Below are 19489 nucleotides of genomic sequence, written 5' to 3'. Positions count from 1 at the left end.
GGAGCCTGTGCTCCTCAACGGGAGAGGCCACGACAGTGAGAGGCCCGCGTACTGCAAAAAAAAAAAAAGAAAAAGAAAAAAAAAATCAATTTAGGTGTAAAAAAGAAAAGAAAGCAGATTAATTTCTCTGAGCTCAGTTTTCTTATCTGAAAAGTGAAGAACTACAATAACAATTTTCTCACTCAATACCTGGAAGATGCTATTTTTCAGGCCAGGTTTGCTTAGAGGTCTCAGCTCCTGCTCTTTGCTGCCCCTTTCTCCACCTCCGTCATGACACATTTCCTTTCCTAAACAATGCTGCCCCCTCATCCTGCTGCTTCTCAGCACAAGTTATCTGGTAGGGGTGGTGACATCAGTCATGCACACTTTAGGGGGGATTTAATCTGCTGTGTCTCTTCCCAGGGCCATTTTTCTATGGAGCCCCTTTTGTAATCGCAGACAGGAGGCGCAAACCATCTGCGAATGGGAATGAGATCATGGCCGACCAGGTGAAGGAGGCCTTGTGGAAGGCACTCTTTCACACCCTTAGTGTCCCACCAAATAGATAACCGTCTTCCAGTCATCCTTGCTTTTTCCGTTATGTTGGCTTGGTGGGAGAGAGGAGGTGTTGGCACCTGGGGGAGATGTGATAGAAGCATTCCTGAATGACTTCATCTCTGGGCCTTGCCTCTCAAAATTCCTGTCAAATCATCTCTACACTTTAAGGGATGGAAGAAGGGTCAGCATTCCAGAAGTTCCTTGTCATACCCAGACTTTTAATCAGGTGACACTGGAGAATTAGCATCCTAGTGCAGGAGGTTGTGAGAGGGCGGAGAGGGGTCTCAGACGTCTCTTGCCCCTGCCCCACACTTGTCTTTCTGGCAAGACCCACGTTGAGGAGAGCGAGTTCTCTTGCGTTGTTGGCTCAGAGCGATCAGAACCACGGACAGCGGTCAGAGCGCCCGGAAGACCCGCCGCCGAACAAGGTGCGGAGAGTTACAGGCGGGGAGGGAAGACGCGCTGCGGCGAAGGGGTGGCGGCTGGGCCTGTGATTTCTCTGAGTCACCCCGTGCGCCCGGCAGTTGCCTCGGGCCTCTGATCGCTGGGGTTCCCTCTTCCCTCTCCAGGAATGCTGGGGGGAGGAAAGAGAAAAGAGCCACTCTAAGGCCCCGGGGTTTTTGCAGGAAAGGGGGAAGCGAGAGACAAAGGACCTATAGCGGTGTCTACCCAACCCCGCCAACTCCCCAACGCCGCGCGCTCCCGTTGCCGGCCAGGCCCATTTCTATACAAGGCCTGCTCTCCCCGGCCTCCACCCCTCCGCGCGGAGAGGTGCATTCCCCCGCCCTGAGCTCAGCGGGCTGGGCCGGAATGCGCCGATAAATCAGAGATAACCCAGAGGGGCAGGGCCGGCCCGGCTCTCAGGACGGGGGATAAAAGGCCGCGGTTGCCCGAGGACCCAGCGGGTGAGACGTGAACCGGGACCCAGCGCAGCGGCAGCGGCGGCAACCTCTCTCCGCCCCTCCAGCGACATGGACCCCCAGACGACGCTGCTCCGGGCGCTCATGCTCCTTCTGTCCTTGCACCTGTCGCTGCCAGGCTGTCATTCCTACCCGCTAGGTGGCCCCGGCCCGGCCTCGGAACTGCGGGGGATACAGGTGAGCGCTGCCGAACTGCGTAAACCCGGCTCGCCGGGAGGGCACCGGCAGCAGCAATTAATGGGTCCCCACCTACCCCCACCCACAGTCCCAAGAGGTCCCCACCCTCCCCTGAGAATTAGTGATAAGAGAGTGAGAAAGCGGCGAGGCTGGGTGCGGGACCCCTGTCCCCAAGGCGGTCGGTTTGCCTTGGCGCCATCGAGGGCGGCTGGGCCCAGGTGCGGGTTCCTAAGGCTCCGCTTCCCCCACCCATCCCAGGAGCTGCTGGGCCGTCTACGAGGCAGGGTCTTGGAGCTGCAGGCCGAGCAGATGGACCTGGACCCCCTCCAGCAGGGCCACGGCCTCGCAGAAGCCTGGGAGACCCGGGCGGCCGCACCACCGGGGCTCCTCGGGCCCGGCAACAGCGTCCTCCAGGCCCTGCGGGGAATACGCAGCCCCAGGATGATGCGCGACTCCGGCTGCTTTGGGCGGAGGCTGGACCGGATCGGCTCCCTCAGCGGCCTGGGCTGCAATGGTGAGCACCCACCCCCATTCCCACCGCGTGCCGCCTTTCTGGGTTTGAAGTCTCTGGGGACCAAACTTTGAGCAAAGGACACCTGGATATCACTCTTTCTTGCCGTCAGTCCTCAGGGTCAAGGAGCGCCTTTCTGGAAATATTAAATTTTGACAACATTCATTACCATGCCTCTGAGTTCCCACCCACCTTCTAACCACCTCCTGCCTCTCTTACCAAAAGGGGCAGAATCACCTTAGGATGTAATTCGGTCATCCCATGAATTACATCCGTGTAATTCGGTCAATTGCCTGGCAGACCCTTCTTGGCGCAGAAAGAGTATTAAACATTTTCCTCCTGGTTTCCCCTGAACTGTCTAGAGCTGCAAGGGCAGAGGGCAGGATCACCAGGGTGATGGCAATCCCCAGTTTACAACGAGGAAAGCAAGGTCCAGGGAGGTAGATTATTCCAAAGCCTCAGACATCCAGATGCCTGAAGAGGGGGGAGGCACAGATGGCACATGGTGAGAGGAAGCTCAGGCCCTGCCTGTCTCCCACCCAAATGTAATCATCACTCTCTCTCTCTTTCCCACACAGTGCTGAGGAGGTATTAAGAGAAGGTCCTGGCTGCATCTGATTCTCCCTCAACCCCCTGCTCCCCTTTGAAGCAACTCCTATTTATTTTTACTTATTTATTTATTTATTTGTTTGTTTTATATGAGATGGTTCTTATCTTTGAGCACAAATTTTCCATGATGAAATAAAGTCAATATTATAGCTTTTTCTTTTGAAATTGATTTGTCTCAGTGTTCTAAAACATAATCCATCATTGAAAAACAGTCAAACCTTGTGTTTTCTTGAAGATCCCAAAGGTGTCCTAATGGTGGGGCGGGGACACGGCTTCAAGGGCTGGTCAAACAGTTGGGGGGTTGGGGGGGCGGCTGCTTTTCTTTAAGGGCTTTGTTGTTTCCAGAAGCTCTCCGAGATTGGGGGCGCTTTTTGTGTGTGTGTGTGTGTGTGTGTGTGTGTGTGTGTGTGTGTGTGAGAGAGAGAGAGAGAGAGAGAGAGAGAGAGAGAGAGAGGGAGAAAGAGATATGCCAGCTTATTTGCATTCCTGATGGGGGTGAGCCCTCCATTTGCCCCAAACCTCAGGTTCAAGTCTTCAATTCCTGATGTCATCCTGGAAAGGAGGCTTCTAAACCCTGAGTTTAATAGCATTTTCATTTCCTGAGCCCATAAGTTTAGAAGTGCCTGAAAGAGGCCCAGCATTTCAGGGTGCCTTTCCTTTGGGGCCCCACGTCTTCACTTCCTCTCTGCCCTAGAGAGAGAAGACCTTTATTCCAAGGCAGAAAAGGAGACAAGCCCTAGAATCCTACTGTGTTGCCTTAATCAGCAGGGAGTCCTAGTAGAGGTCACTGCCCTCTCCTCTCAGGGTCCTCGTTCCCCTGCATCTTGGGTTCCAGGCATCCCAGGTCATGCTGCAGAACTGTCTCCTGCTTTCAGGCTCCCAGGCTTCAGCTCATGCAGTTTCCTTTGCCTAGAATGCCTTTTACGATCCCACCTCTGCAGGAGGACAGGACTATTATTATCCCCTCTTTATGGATGAGAAAACTGAGACCCAGAAAAGGGAAGCATCTTACCTGAAAGCATTCAGCTGCTAAGTGCCAACACTGAGGTTTGAGCAGAGATCCACGTGACTCTCTTATGGCTTTTCTGCTGTTCTCATCTGATGTTTCTTTGAGTGTGGGAAAGAGAAGTGGTGGGTCTTTGTGTTATTTCTCATTTTAACCCAGTGTGCATTAGACATATCTAATGAGATTCAGATTTTGAAGATAAGGTTTTAGGACCAACTTATTTTCCAATAAAACTGTGAGCCATCTCTGCCTAATGTTTGTTTTGTTTTGTTTTGTTTGCGCTATGTGGGCCTCTCACTGCTGTGGGCTCTCCCGCTGCGGAGCACAGGCTCCGGATGCGCAGGCTCAGCGGCCATGGCTCACGGGCCCAGCCGCTCTGCGGCATGTGGGATCTTCCCGGACCAGGGCATGAACCCCTGTCCCCTGCATCGGCAGGCAGACTCTCAACCACTTGCGCCACCAGGGAAGCGCCCCCCCCTTTTTTTTTTTGAATTTTTTTTTGAATTCCCAGCTTTGACCCTTCTGAGAATGATTTGTGGCAAGAAAGCAAAGTGCATTCTTTCCTCATGCAGAACCAGGTCTAAACAAAGTCATGAACTTGGTCATTTGTCTTTGTTCGTGTGGCAGTTCTCAACCTTCTATCCCTGTCTCTGTAGGATTTTTCATGCAATCAATGCTTTTCTACTAAGTGGCCCGTTTCCGTGGGGTCAGGAGCCAGACTCCATACAGCTGCCTGGGCATCCTGGAACATTTCAGCCATGGGACCTTGGCTCCCACTCTTGTGCCCCCAGTATCTTGTCTCTGGCACTGCCAAGTACAGCCCCTGCCCTTGCTGCTTCAGTGCACACTAGCCCTAATTTCATCCAGCAGCACTGCACTTTCCTGCCCGAGGACTTTCTCTGGCAGCCAGAGTCCACTTCCTGCGAACAGGCAGGAAGTGCTGGGGAATTGACACGGACCAGGAACAACACTCAGCCAACACCTAGGAGAGCCCTCTGTTCACAGGTGGTGCGTATCTTTCACTGGTTACTGGATTTCTCTGCGGGGGGGTTAGGATTAAGCTGCAACTGCCCACGGTGATCCGTGCAGCTAAACTCCTTCTCTCCCTGGTCACTTCCCCACTCTCCTGCCAGTATTTCCTGGGATTATCTCCAAAATAAACTGCTTTGCTTGAATACTTGTCTCAGATTCAGGAGAACCCAAACTATGACACTCCCGAATGAGTAAACCTTCTCCCAGGGCTCCACCCTCGATGACTTCAGCCCTTGGAATCTTCCTTGACTCTGTTCTTTGGCTGGACCACCCAGGCCAGTACCATGTCCACTCCTCCTTCCTTCCCTCACCACTCATATTGGTTCACCAGCTTCCTAACTGGCCTCCCTGCCCTGGACTCCTCGATCTGGTTCTTCCTGCATCGGGGGAGAGAGCAGAACCTTCATGCCTTAGCCAGCATGTGACTCCCCTTCCCTGTGAGGCCCCTAGGGAGGGCAAGGTGCAGGGGTGGGCTCTCATGTATGTCCTTGGGTGGTATGCTGGAGGGGGTGTTTGCGAATCACGGTCACTGTGGATGTAATTAGTTGAGATGAGGTCATACTTGAGTAGGGTGAGCTCCTATTCCAATATGATTAGTGTCTTTATAAGAAGAAAAGAGAGAAACACAGAGAGGGAAGATGGTCATATGATGACAGAGATTGGAGGGATGCATCTACAAGTCAAGGAATGCCAAAGATTGCCGGCAGCTACCAGAAGCTGCAAGAGACAAGGAAGGATCCTTCCTTACAGGTTGTGGAGGGAGCCTGGCCCTGCTGACACCTTGATTTCAGACTCTAGCTTTCAGAACTGTGAGACAATACACTTCTGTTGTTTTAAGATACCCAGTTTATGGTACTTTGTTACAGCAGCCCTAGGGATCTAATGCAGTGCCCTCATCCTTTTCTCTCCTCATAGACTGTTCGAAGGTGCTGGGTTCCACAAAGCTCTCTGGAGATGTGCAGCATGACTAACCAGCCGACCAACCAACCACTAAGCTATTTTTGCAAAGCTGTGACCAGCTTGGTAACATATCACTTTATATTTGCTCTTTCTCTTTCCTTACCTGTGGTGGGCAGCCTCTGAGATGGCCCCCATTGATGCTCATCTCCTGGTATTCAACCCTTGGTAATCCCCTCCCTCTGAGTATGGGCTGGACATTATGATTCACTTCTAATGAACACAGTACAACAGAAATGATGGGGTACCACATCTAAGATTAGGTTACAAAGAGATGATGGCTTACATAATGTTTCCCTCTCTACCTAAAGGAAGTCAGCGGCATCTCTGTGGAGAAGCCCACGTGGTAAGGAACAGACATCTCCAGCCAACAGTCAGTGTGGACCCGAAGACCTGCCAACAGACACACGAGTGAGCTTGAAAGCAGATCCCCAGCCAAGCCTTGAGATGATCGCAGCCCTGGCCAACATCTTAATTGTAGCCTGTGTGAGCTCTGAACAAGGGGCACCCAGCTAAAGCAGAGCCAGATTCCTGGTCCACAGGAACTATTAGGTAATAGATGTATAGTTGCTAAGGTTTGGGGTAATTTGTCACGCAGCAGTTGTTGACTAATACACTATCTCACTTCCCTTTGCTCCTCACTCTTACTTCCCTTGAACTAGAACCCCCATAAAGCTTTATCAAATCAACTTGTCTTGGGCCTTTTTTCCTGGGGAAGCTGCCCCCCAAATTCCAGTCTCAGTGACCTCCATGTTGCACCAGAGAAACAGAACATCATTTTCAAAGTCCAAAGCAATCATTCCTAAATACGCACCAATGTCCTACTAATTTCTCCCAACTGGGGCTTCTGCTTTATGCTATTTAGATCTAACAGACTTGTCCCATGAATGTGATGGGTTTTTCATACCAGTCCTGCCGACATGTGACGTTGCTGGGCCCTCATGGCCCCCCGAGGCAGCCCACAGCATCCCCATGGAGAGTCATGAAACCAAACTCGGCTAGAAACTGGAGTTACCCCATTCTGGATCCTCCCACCCATCTGCAACCTTTGTTCCATCATATGACTAAGACGACTTCTTTCCAGTGATAAGGAAATAAAGCCTTTTGATTTTTCAGCAAGTGGGAGAGGTGGAGGTGGAGGGTGGACCTGGTCTTCTGTACCTTTTGCTTTTCTTCTCTCTCACTCCCACAGGCTGGCTTCTAAACACCCCATTAAACATTAGCTCCTCCACACATACCCCCCCGAAGTGGAACAGGGGCACGAAAATGAAGAGAAACTATACATCAAGGCATTTTCCATTTCAGGGACAAGTCAAAGGCTTTAAGAGGGTTGGGCGGTAAGTGTATTTGGGGATTGTCTGCTTTCCCTGGGCCCTGTTAGTTCAGGGGGTGGTGCTGGTCCTATACAAAGTCAGGGCAATAAATCTAAGTCTTCTTTGTTTGCCACCCACCTTCCACAAAACACCAAAAACAATAGAAGAAACTCAACAAACGACACTCTGTGCCCCACTCCAGTTTCACTCTGGAAGAGAAACGTAACTTTAAAAAAAGGAGCTGCGAAAATTCTGAAATTCTCCTTCTGGAACCTTGGACAGGATTTCCGCTTTTCCTTGGGCCACCAACAGACTTCAGAAGTGGCTCAGGAGGCAGGAACCGCATCAGCCCCCAGAGGCCAAGCCGTGGCAGAGGCCACCTGCCATGATGCCCTTCCAGAAGTCTTGCCTGCATCAAAGGTCTGTCTCAAAGGGTATCTCCAGGAGCCAGGCTGTGTGGTGCACGCAGCACGCAGCATCAGTTCTCCCAGGGTGGCTGCTCACTGAATCCTCTTTGCTAATAATAACCCTGCCACCCGAGCTATTAAACTGTGAGCACATTCCAGAGACTCTTCAGGATAGAGCGGTTCTTTGCCCCCAGCGCTCCTACTCAGAATTGCGCTCATTTCGGATTTCAAGTTGAGTTTGGCGAACCCAAATATTTTCTCCTTTAGAATAACCCCCACCACCCCCGAACACCTCTCATGACCCCCGGCCACATAATGCTCGGATTTCCTGCCCTTTCACTGCGTAACAGCCTCTCTCTCTGATCAGCCAAGGAGTGAGCACAGTTGGGGGAGGGTCCAGCCAGGACAGAGCTGTCATTCCACCCACATTTCCTGAGCTTCTATGGGGTAGATTGAAAGATGTTAGGTGTGTAAATAGGTCATGGGGCTTGGACGCGGTGCTTTCCTGAGATAGTCCGCATACTTGCAGACTTGCCAAGCACGCAAAGCTACAGTCCCACGGCAGGGGTAAGGCGAGGGGGTGCTCAGAGGCAACCTGAGAGGCTGGGATTAGGGTGGTGTTTAATCAGAAACTGAGACTAAAGGGCTTGTTAAGGAACCTTCGTGCAAAGAAGCAGCGGGATCTGGGAAGTGGGTGGAGAGTACAGGCGTTGGTGTCAGACCTGGGGTCCGAGTCCTGGTTCTGCCGAGTGACATTGGGCAGGTGACAGATGCTCTCAGTCTCAGTTCTGTCCCTCTATGAATGGGGGCAATACTACCCACCTTCTGGGGCTGGTGATGAAAAGGAAAGAATCCATATAAAGCTCTCAGCACGGTGCCTGGCACATTCCAACCAACCAGTAAGGACAACCATTGTGAGCATCGTGCAATTATATAGCAATTCACACTTCAAAATACGTTCGCATATTAATAGCTCTTATGAGCCTCACAGATGAGGAGAATAAGGCCCCGAAGATGTATGCAATTTGGCTTGTTTGGGGCTGCAATGCAGGGCTGTCATCCCTTCAAGTGTAGTGTTTCCCCCGGATATGTTACATTGAAGAGTGTAGAGCGTTAAGTCCAGTGCTTAGTAAGTGGAGGTCGCTCATTACATGTGGACAGGCCCGCTGCCTGGTACTTCTCTTTTGGGGGCCAGGAAAATGGCGGCTTCACTGGCTCATTGCTTGCCTGGCCTTGGAGATGGACATGGGAGGCATTAAGGGAAATTCCATGGGCCACAGCTGCATCCCACCTCGCTCCAGCAGCCGACTTCGCCACGGGAGCTTTCCCGGCGAGGTGTGAGGCATTACAAGCCTCAAACCTAGAGTCTGAGGAGCAGCAAGCTTCTATAAATGAAAATGCTGGCATCCTTTTAGCACCAATCTCCCCCAGCGCCTTGGGGGGAGCCGTGCGGTGAAGCGGGGGAGCTTTGCAGAGGAATGATTGCGTTCCCAAAACTTTTCTTGTGTTTCTGTTTGGGAGTGGAGTTCTTGGGACATTTGTCACACTTGGTTCTGGCTGACTTAGGATGCTAAAAAATAACTCCCTCTTCACCTGACCGCTGAGAGTGACAGCCAGGTGTCAGGACAGCCCTGTGGAGGGGGAGGTCTGCCCTCGCCGCCGATGAGTCAGGTATGAGGCCAGCTTGAGCATCTGGACTAATCTGTCCTGAGCTGAGCTGCCGGCTGCCTGCCATTTCCTCCCCTCCCGCCCTTATTTGGAGCCCCTGACAGCTGAGCCGCAAACCAACGGGGGAGCTGGGCGCCGGCCAACCGTCACCCTCTGCTTCCCTGCATGGGTCCGGTTGCTGATGAGAAAGAAGCCTGAGGCACCGCTGTGAGATAACCAAGGACTCTTTTTTGCTCTTCTCACACCTTTGAAGTGGGAACCTCTTGAGGCAAATCAACAAGAATGTGGCTCCTGCAGCTGGGGGTCCCGGGCTCGTTGGAGCTGCTCAAGGCGGAGGGGCTGTGACGAGCTGGCTGGACTGATAACTTTAAAAGGGCATCTTCTGCTGCCTCCTCGCTCAGCTGCTTTATCGCTGCAAGTGACAGAATGGGGAGGGTTCCGTCCCTCTTGTGCTCTCAGAGAGCCAAGGGGCTATAAAAAGAGGAGGCGCAGGGCAGCTGGGAGACGGAGACGGAGGAAGGCCACGGGTGGGAAAGCGGAGAGGAGAGAGAAGAGGCAGCGAGCACCAGACCACCCCTTGACCGACGCCAGCATGGGCTCCGCCACCATCGCCACGAGCTTCCTCCTCTTTCTGGCGTTTCAGCTCCCAGGGCAAACCGGAGCGAACCCCGTGTATGGCTCTGTGTCCAACGCAGACCTGATGGATTTCAAGGTAGGGCCAGGAAAGGGGCACGGTCTGGGATGAGGGGGCTTTGTGACGCTGTGCCAGGCAGTGAGACTTCTCCCTTTCCCTGTTTTCCTTTTGTAAAGAACTTGCTGGACCATCTGGAGGACAAGATGCCTTTAGAAGATGAGGCTGTGCCCCAACAAGTACTAAGTGAGCAGAATGAGGAAGCTGGGGTCCCTCTCAGCCCCCTTTCTGAGATGCCTCCCTGGACCGGGGAGGTCCACCCAGCCCAGAGAGATGAGGGTGCCCTTGGGCGGGGCCCCTGGGAAGCCTCCGATAGATCTGCCCTCCTGAACAGCAAGCTGAGGGCGCTGCTCGCTGCCCCTCGGAGCCTGCGGAGGTCCAGCTGCTTCGGGGGCAGGATGGACAGGATTGGAGCCCAGAGCGGACTGGGCTGTAACAGCTTCCGGGTAAGAGGAACTGCGGATGGAAATGGGGTGGGCAGGAAGGAAATTGTGGTTTTGTTGAGGTTCAAACCTTGTGAAAGGATACCACCAGGGGACGCCTTCCGCAGGAAAGGGAACAGCACAGAAGCTTACTCCCTTTGAAATTTCTGTCCCAACTGGGTAGGTGCCCCATGAGTCTCAGAACCATGATACCATCCTCAGCTACAGTCTGCTGAGAAAATGCTAAGAGGAAAAGAAGTTCCTGCTAGGAGCCCTGGGAACTTAATATGTTCATGGGGCCAAGTCACCTGAGTAATGCTGATTGGCAGTTCATGGCCCTCGAGGAACTGTCAGATCCCGAAGGATCAGAATTTACCAGGATTGACTTTACTGGCTTCTAATGGGCAATTTGTTTACCAGTTCGTGGAACTCAGAGGGTCGTCAAGCTGGAGCGGGGGCTGGTGGGAAGGAAGCACGGTCCTATGAAGCTGACTTTCTCCAGTGGAGGCAGGTCATCAAGCCAAACATGTCTCTGCTCTCTTTGTAGTACCGAAGATAACGGCCGGGGAGGAAAAGGCGGGCCAGGCCCCCGGCAGACTTCAAGAGACCCTCACCCCCTGGGATCTCTCATTCAGCTTTGTCCCATCTCGTTGCCATCAGGTTGAGTTGTGACGAGCGTCCTATTCAAGCATCAGCCTCCTGTCAACAATTCTCACATTTTATGCTAAAAGTAGATAAAGTGGTTTAGTTGTGGCTTCTCCACCTCTCCCACCCATGCGTTAAATTTTAATCACCTGTTACTGACATCGGTTTGAAAAATGAATAAACTTCAGCACCACGGACAGAAGCTGGAGGCTCGGCGTCATTTCTTTCATTTCCTGGGGAAGGGAGTTCAGCCTGATAGTCCTTGTCATTTTACCTTTTGTCAAAGAGAATAATGCTCAGTTCTTTTCTTCCTCCTTTTTTTTTTTTTTTTTTTTTTTTTTTGCGGTACGCGGGCCTCTCCCATTGCGGAGCACAGGCTCCGGACGTGCAGGCTCAGCGGCCATGGCTCAGGGGCCCAGCCGCTCCGCGGCGTGTGGGATCTTCCCGGAACCGGGGCACGAACCCGAGTCCCCTGCATCGGCAGGCGGACTCCCAATCACTGCGCCACCAGGGAAGCCCTCTTCCTCCTTTTTTAAAAAAAATAATAAACTTATTTTGGGGAGCAGTTAGAGGTTCACAGCAAAATTGAACAGGAAGTAGAGATTTCCCACATATCCCTGTCCGTCCCACATGTACAGCCTCCTCCATTATCTACATCCCTGCCAGAGAGGGACATTTGTTACCATGGATGAACCTACAATGACATATCATGATCACTTAACGTCCATAGTTCACATCGAGTTCACTCTTGGTGGTGTACGTTCTATGGGTTTGGACAAACTCGGCTTCCTTTCATTTCTCCCTCCGTGAGCACGTGTGTGTGTGTGTGTGTGTAGGGGGTCAGGTCTCAAACCACAGCTCTCAACTTGCTCTCACTCACACTGCAGCCTCACCATGGATCCTGAAAAAGCCCCTGGAGACCAAAAGGGCATTTATCTTTATATGCAGATTTGCTCACATTCAGGGCACTTATTTATTGAAAAGAAAACTTACAAACATCTGGGCTTTTTTTCTGTACTCAATATGACACTTTTTGTACACTTAGTGTTTTTTTGTTACTGTTATTATGTTTTAGAGGCACATATGTAAAATAAGGGCACTAACTCTTCTCTGACACCTTCTGAGAGGCAGTGTGCCCGCTGAGTGAATTTTGCACTTTTAATCTGAAAAAGAGTAGGCAGGGTATTTGGGTTTAAAAGCTGAGCAAAGTGTAGAAAGAAAATGTTTGCTGTGCTGACAGACTTCAAGTTTATGTGACTTTTGGGCACTAAATTTAAAAATTAGCCATTGGCTTTCCTAAATTCAGGTCCAAGGTGTTTGGACTTGTAGGTTTTACTAAGGTGGGAGCCACTGGAGAAGTTTTTTTGTATCTGCTTCTGAAAAGGGTGCTGCCCAAAGCAGAAAATACCAGGCCCTGAGTTCACCTGCAACACGAGGCAGTGCTCTGACCAATTTTTCCAGCCGTTACCCGCTGACACCACACTCTCTGAATCAGATTCTACGACACTCCTCCAACAACCCTCCACCTTCGCTTCCCCACGCCCTTATTCACGCTGTTCCTTCCACCTAGAATGCCCTCTATCCAGAGCCCTTGAGACCGTTTTGCTCATTTCTCAAGGCTCACTGAGAATGCCACTTCCTCCCTGAAGCCTTCCCTGATACCACATGCCCAGGACAAATCAAGCTCTCCACTGGCAGCATTTTATAACCATCGTATAGCTATTATCATAGACCACAATTTGTCTTGGTATGCAACTGCGTCTGTGTCCCTGAGCTGCAAGCTCCTGGAGGGTCAATGCCCCTTCAGCAGCCCCTGCAGCACGTGGCACTTTGGGTGCTCTATAAATGTTGGTCAAATTGTCTTGGTTTGGTACAGAAATTGAGAAAAGAGGAAATAAATTAGCAACTTGCTCCTTGTAGAGGGAAGGGGAGGCCAGGAGTGAACTGATGGTTAGAGAGGGAGGTGGGGAAAGAACACTAAGGTAACCACTTCTCATAAAGATGTTCCTTACGTGGACTCTGAACGCAGAGGGTGGAAAGCCAAGAACAGAGGACTAACAAGGACCAGGAGTGTGGAGAGCAAGGAAGAGGCGTCCGTCCAAAGCCGGCTCCTGAGGTCCGGCACTGGGGGAGTGGGAGCTGCTGAGAGGAGAGGAGCGGGGACCTGGGCTCACGGCCAAGGTGTCGCAGTGACACAGAGGGTGCCCGCCAATGGAATTCACTGAAGTGCCAAATACCCAAACGCACAAGAGACGCCCCTGGAACTTAGAGGACCCTTGGGGATGGGTGGACGGGGGGATGGGTGGAGGGACCTGAGCCGACTTGAGACCGTTCGCCACTGTGGAGTGGCAACTCGAGGCAGAACAACTGGAGACCAAGAAAATCACGTTTCCGGCAAAACAAAATGTGAGCAAAGAGCCACGGCAGGTGGCAGCGACGGAAGCTGGCTGCAAGGGCTAAACATCCTCAGGCCCAGCACCAGGTCCATTTGTTCTGGTTGGACATCGGGGAAATCTGCCTGCGGGGCAGCTTCCTAAATGGAACACCAGCAGGATCCGAATGGCTTCTCCACCGACTGCTGCGGGAAGGAAAGGCTGGAAGGACAGGTGGCTTTATAGGAGGAAAGGACCTGTAAACTAGGCCCAACAGCATCGATGTGAAGGGGGAACAGGAGAGGGGGAACACCGGCGGTTTTTGCTAAGTTCCTCAGGACTAAACTGGTTCTTATACTAAGGTGGTAAGTGGGCCGCTGCGGATGAAGAGTCCTGCTGGGAGAGCTATAGAAAAAGACCTGAGACTATAAACCCCCTCCCCAGCTGTGCAATTTTTACATATTAGAAAGAGAGAGGGAGTGAAATGAAAACCAAGTACGTACCACTCTAAAGAAAGTGCACGGTGGAGACAAGAGGATGATGGAGATGAAGACATTTTATTCTGACATGTTACAGTTACAGTGAGAACTTCCAAGTTCCAAGAGTTCAAATAAGAATAAAATTTTACAAATTAAAAAAAATACAATATATATACACAGTAAAATTAGCTAACATTACCATATAAACAAACAGTGCAAACAACAGAAAGAAGGAAGCCGCTACTGTTGAAATGACCAAGGTCCACGAGCCGTGGGGCAACACTGCACATCAATACTGCAGGCCTGGGAGGGCGATGCTGGCCTTTTGGGAGGCTTTCTTGTCCCCCGAGGGCCATGTCAGTGCGTGATTTTGCATCAGAAATGTCACATGGTCAGCTGGGTCAAGTATACAAGTGTCCATTCCAGTCCGGAACTGTTAGTTAAACAAGGTCACGAGCAAATCGTCCCCCAGAGCACAAAGGTCCCCCAGGCGGGTGGGGACTCTTGGCCCCCTCCCCCATCACCTCGGCCAGGGAAACAGGAAAACATCTCTAGCCAACCCCAGCCCCAGCCCCCCCCGCCCCAGGGTTTCTGTTTATCCAGGTGCCAGGTTCACCGGGAGGTGATCAGACTGGTAACAGGTGAGATGTTGAGATGCAGATTTCTAACCAACAGAAATCAAAGGAGGGAGGCTTACAGTTATTTTGTTAAAAGTGGAGCCCCGCTTGTCTCTGGGCTTGTCTGGAAAGGGCAAGACGCCAGGAGAGGAAAGGAAATAACGTGCCTTTCCAGAGGGGCTGGGTTTGGGTCCTCCTTGGTGGCCGTCCAGTCCGTTCTGGGGGAGGGAGTCGTTTGCACTCCGCCATCTATCTCTGGGCTACACTGAAGGGGACAAAATATCTGGTGACTTAAACACGACGTGATGTGCAGGAGGCATAAATCCCGACACCACTCACCCAGGGTGTCCGGGAGGCCAGCAGCCTGTGACCCCGCCCTCTGGGAGCGGGAGATCCTCAAGCAGGACCTCAGTGCTACCAATTTCAGGAGAGGAAAGGAGAGGGAAGAGGAAAGCAGGTTCCTGGTATGGGCGGTCATGCCACTCGTCTGACTTGGGCATTGGTTTCCTTCTCAATAAAAGGAAGAAATAATGCGGTCAAGTTCCGAATGCTGCCTTAAAATACTGGCAGCTGGTTGAACGCAATCACATTTAGAAGGGCTTGCCCTTTTGGTCCTTGTGATTTCCTGAACTACTTACTGGGAGTTTCATCTGTGTTTCATAAGTCAAGTGCACCCAAGGAAGTTGAAAATTTTATAGGTCGAAGCAATTTTGGTCAAAGAGATTAAGAAAATGGAGGAATGGAGAGGCCAGAGTCATTGGCAATGATGCTGACGCAGCCCCCCGGCGTAGGTGCAGTTGTTCCCTAGAGTGTGTGGAGTGCAAGACCTGAGCCAGCGGACACCCACTCCCCAGGCTTAAAGGCCGCAACAGAAGTCGGGAGGCTGAGGGGAGAGAACTGCGTTGCTGAGGCCTGGCACTGACGTCCTCAGGTAAATTCCATGATTAAAAAACAAACAAACAAACAACAAACGTAATGCAAATGAATGCCACCTTGACCCTCAGAGCACATCTGCCACATGGTTGCACGATGGGCCTAAGATGTTGCTAAACATGTAGAGAGAGCACAAGAGGAAAGTAAGCGCAAATGCCTTTGGGTGCCTGTTCAGAGAGGACCAACCAGCCCACAGGGAAACTAAGTCACTGAAAGACAGAGGGAGGCTTCCTCCGCTTGATGGCACATGCTGGCAGGAGCCACCTCCCTCTCCCCGCCATTAACCCCTCCTGAAGTTTCCACTGCTGAGCCACTCGGTAGGCTGGGGATGGCCAGCAGGAGGCCAGAGAGAAGTGCTCGTGAGGGGCAGACACCCTCTTCCTCGAATAAACATCTGCTGTACTGTCACACTCTGGCTTTTTAAGCCACATCGTGTACCTGTGAGTGGACCTGGCTCAGCATTCACTCCTTTCCGTCCTCTGAACAACCGCACCATTGCCCAGAGTCAGGTGAGGCAGTGTTATCTAGGGGGGCCCTGCTTCCAGGGGTGATGCCAAGATCCTCGGAGAAGAAAAGGACCAGGGTAAAAACGTGGCACTCGGAGACCACGGGTAATTTGGAAAATGGAGAGGAAGCCGAAATGCTCAAAACTAGGGCAGATGTGAATCTAACCCTACTGCCAGAGTTACTGTTCAGGAACTAGTAGCGGGATTTGAATGCTTTGTGCTTCTAGGGCTCTAGATTCACAGCACAGCAGCGAGACCAGAGCACCAGCTCACGCCCAGCAGCAGAACTTCCCTCAAAATGAACTGCTGAAGATGTCAACTTCTTGTCTCAGTGAAGGCGGGCCTCCCTGAAACACGCGTAGTTTTCTCAGGGCCCAATTCCTCAATTTAGTAATTGACTGAATTCTGCAACTGGCATCCCACCCAGTGTTTGCCTCGGTCAAGGTCCCTCCCACGATGGTTTAAGGCAACAGCTGGGTTCCCTAGGAAAGGAGCAAAGAGGTGGTGGGGAACCTGCTCCGAGCGCCCCCGCCAGTGGGTGAGGCCTGACTTCCCCTCTGGTCCTGGTGCTAGCGGGGAGGAGGGGCTGGGGCCTGTGCCAGCACTGGATGGGGGGGCGCAGGGGGCAGGAAACGGGGAAAACACTGGCTGAGGTCACACAAGTCCAGACTCTGATGGCTTGACACCACCCCCAGGAGCTCTGACGGCAAAGTGTTCGATGATTGTAGGCTTTCCAAGCGAGCGGGCGACTGGGAATCTTCCGTGCCCGGGAACAGCCCTGGCCAGCTATGGCGGCAGGGCCCGAGCTGTAGCTCCCGGAGAGGACGTGCTGGCACGTGGCGGCGAGGCCGAGCCAGGCCGTCATAGGGTCTGGTAGTGCTGCCGCAGCCGTGCCTGCAGAAACTCGCGTGTCAGGTTGTGCCGTGTGATGACCCCAACAATCTAGGACGAAGCAAAAAAAGACCCAAGTCACCTGCAGAGTGAACCCCACTGGGACAAGAACATGAGGGACAGGAGTGGACAGAGCTTGCCCGGCCCGTCTCAATAAACGGCAGGGCCAGAATCAGGTCCTGGAAGGACGGGGACAGGCCTGACAACATGATCAAGACACTCATTTCAAAGGCCACCTAATTTCTAGATGGGAACGAGATAAAGAGACAACTTGCGATCGCAAGCTGGAGGCCAATGGGACAAATTTAGCTCCAAACGGTTTTAGTTGGGCCGGCTAGAATCTGAATGTGAATGTCTTTTTAAACAGGGCCCACGCTCTCTAGCTTCTCAGCCACCACACACAGCCTGCTTGGTGTGTGTGTGCAAGACGCAGAGCCCAGGGAAGGCTTCTGAGAGGCGGTGACCCCTGCTCCAGCTCAGAAATACCATCTTTCAGAACTACCTGAGTCACTGTGATATTGGGATTCATAATAACACATATTTGGACTTTGTCCTAGTTCCTGGCACAAAGCTCTTAAAACTTTTGGCATTTCCTAAGTGATGAGTAATAAGGGTGTCTTATTATTCATAACAAGCCCCTTTCAACCACCCCACCGTTTATGTTAATGAAGTAACTTTTAGAAAGCCCTTAAGGATGGAGGCTGGTTTCCCAGGGAACCAAGTGTGTGACTAGAAGATTGGAATTTTCATTCCCACCACCCCCTAGCTGTGGGAGGGGAGGGCTGGAGGTTGAATCGAGCACCAATGGCCAATGATGTAATCAATCATGCCTATGTCATGAAGCCTCTATTAAAATCCCTGAGTTACAGGGTTTGGAGAACGTCCAGGCTGGTGAACATGTAAGGTGCTAGGTGGCGCCAGAGAGGACGCAGAGCTGGGCACCCCATCCCACATCCCTTGCCCGGTGTATCTCCTCCATCAGGCCATTCCGGGGTTACTAAATTACTGTTTACTATAAAAGGATATAAGTAACTGTTTTCCGGAGTTCTGTGAGCAGGGGGTCATGGGAACCTCCTATTTAGAGCCAGTCAAGTCAGGAGCACAGGTGACAACCTGGACTTTCCATTGATAACTGAAGTGGGGGGGGAAGGCGGGTGTGATGAACAGTCTTGTGGGGCTGAGCCCTCAATCCGAGGGACGCAACGCCGCCCCCAGCAGACAGCGCCAGGGCCGAGTTGAGTTTAGGACACCCAGCTGGTACCCAGAGAACCAGAGAACTGCTTTGTGTGGGGAACACCCGGCCTCCTCTGCCAAGCCAGTGACAGAAGCACAGCAGAGCATGAGAGTCCGGAGAACCAGAGTCCTCCCTAAACGGGTATTTTCCACAGTCATCGCAGTGACTCACAGCTGTCACTGAGGTGGGTGTCCCACACCATAAACTGCATTTAGAACTGTCAGCGTGGCTCTGTTTCAAGGAACATGATCTGACTCCCTGCCACTAAACCCGCGTAAGGACACGCCGTGCCGTCGGAGGTCCTGCTGTGACCCTCACTTTGGAGAGGCGTCACTTCCTGGAGGGCAACGAGGCGACACCCACCGAAAGCCTCAAACAGGTGACCGTTAATGGTGAAATTTAACTAGATATTGCACAACAGAGGACTACTGAATAAGTGACCGGACTGCCATGCAACGGAATGCTCCTGAGCTGTCAAAGTATCCCAAGTGAACACTTTCTGCTGTGGAAAGTCATCTCCTATAGATTAATTGAAAAATTATGGTATTAAACAGAATAAATAGTGTTAACATCTTCACTAAACCTTGACATATAGAACCTCTATGTCTAGACACAGAGGAAAAAAACAAGATATACTTTGAAAAGTTAACATGGCTGCCTCTACAGAGATCAGGGTTTGGCATTTCTTTTTCCTGCCTATCTATATTTTCGTATTTTTCTACAAACAGCAATGTTTGTGGAATAAAACAATGGAGTTCTAAGAAAAAGAAAACAATGGAAAAGTCTGTAGCAATAATTACTAGGTATTTTACCTTTCAAAACTCTCCAAGTATTTTGTCTGAAACTCCCTCATTTACTGCTACAAATTCCCATAACAGGTGGGGAACTGACTCCCTCCTCAAGGAGGCGCCATCAGGTCAAGGGTGAAGAGGAAGGTTTCAGGACAGAGACAAGGCCCTAAGCGCTTCTGGGCCTCAGAAGGGAAGACCAGTGAGACGCTGGCGACATCTGCCGGCCACCCAGGAGACGGCGTAGAAGAAACACCCCGGAGGCAAAGGGGAAGGTTCCTGAAGCTACCCCAGTCTCCCCCTCCACCCCTGGGCCCCTCACCCCCGGTGGGGAGCCACAGAGCAAGTTGGGTCTGAGAAGCCTCCCTACGGGATTCTGCTGCTCCTTCCTGGGTGACAGGCCTCGCCTCCCTGGCAGCGCTGCCCTTAGAGGGTCCTTTTCAGAAGATGCGGCCGCAGGCACACGCGCCCTCACGCTCGCTCACCTCTCCCACCGCATTCACCACGGGCAAGTGCCGCAGGCCCATCGTTCTGAACAGGTTGAAAACTTGGGAGACGTGGGTGTTGGGGGAAACAGTGAAGGGCGCGGGGTTCATGTACGGGGTGACGTCCTGCAGAGGAGACAACACAGGGGACCTGTGGCCCGTCCTGCCTGGCCAGGATCAGATGCCAACCGTGCAGACGAGCAGCGGTCCACGCAGGACAGGCCCTCGGCCTCCGTGCCTGGCCCCATCCCCAAGGGAAGCCCGTCTCACCACAATCATGCGCGGGTTC

The 19489-nt window shown here is 52.1% G+C and overlaps 3 protein-coding genes across 4 annotated transcripts in view; 2 read left to right on the top strand and 1 right to left on the bottom strand.

The window, feature by feature from the left end:
* Nucleotides 1–1441: 1441 nt before the first annotated feature.
* Nucleotides 1442–2900, top strand: NPPB (natriuretic peptide B). Its single transcript, XM_007463173.1, has 3 exons — nucleotides 1442–1634; nucleotides 1893–2148; nucleotides 2724–2900. Exons 1-3 carry the CDS (start codon nucleotides 1509–1511, stop codon nucleotides 2738–2740), a joined length of 399 nt encoding a protein of 132 aa, XP_007463235.1. The 5' UTR covers nucleotides 1442–1508; the 3' UTR covers nucleotides 2741–2900.
* A 6739-nt stretch (nucleotides 2901–9639) lies between these two features.
* NPPA (natriuretic peptide A) lies at nucleotides 9640–11099 on the top strand. The gene is made up of 3 exons (XM_007463172.1): nucleotides 9640–9849; nucleotides 9948–10274; nucleotides 10798–11099. The coding sequence occupies exons 1-3, from the start codon at nucleotides 9730–9732 to the stop codon at nucleotides 10807–10809; spliced, it is 459 nt and encodes a 152-aa protein (XP_007463234.1). The 5' UTR covers nucleotides 9640–9729; the 3' UTR covers nucleotides 10810–11099.
* A 5564-nt stretch (nucleotides 11100–16663) lies between these two features.
* The window catches only part of CLCN6 (Cl-/H+ antiporter 6), a 26254-nt gene continuing 23428 nt past the window's right edge, over nucleotides 16664–19489 (bottom strand). For both annotated transcript variants that reach the window (XM_007463171.1, XM_007463170.1), the window contains 3 exons: nucleotides 19471–19489; nucleotides 19201–19326; nucleotides 16664–16744 (listed from right to left, as the gene is read on the bottom strand). In XM_007463171.1, the coding sequence (XP_007463233.1) occupies nucleotides 16664–16744; nucleotides 19201–19326; nucleotides 19471–19489 (226 nt within the window). The remainder of the gene's footprint in view (nucleotides 16745–19200; nucleotides 19327–19470) is intronic.

This window comes from Lipotes vexillifer, unplaced genomic scaffold (genome assembly GCF_000442215.2).
Source record: "Lipotes vexillifer unplaced genomic scaffold, Lipotes_vexillifer_v1.1 scaffold109, whole genome shotgun sequence".
NCBI classification, from domain to species: domain Eukaryota; kingdom Metazoa; phylum Chordata; class Mammalia; order Artiodactyla; family Lipotidae; genus Lipotes; species Lipotes vexillifer.
This window is presented reverse-complemented; position numbering and strand designations above follow the sequence as displayed.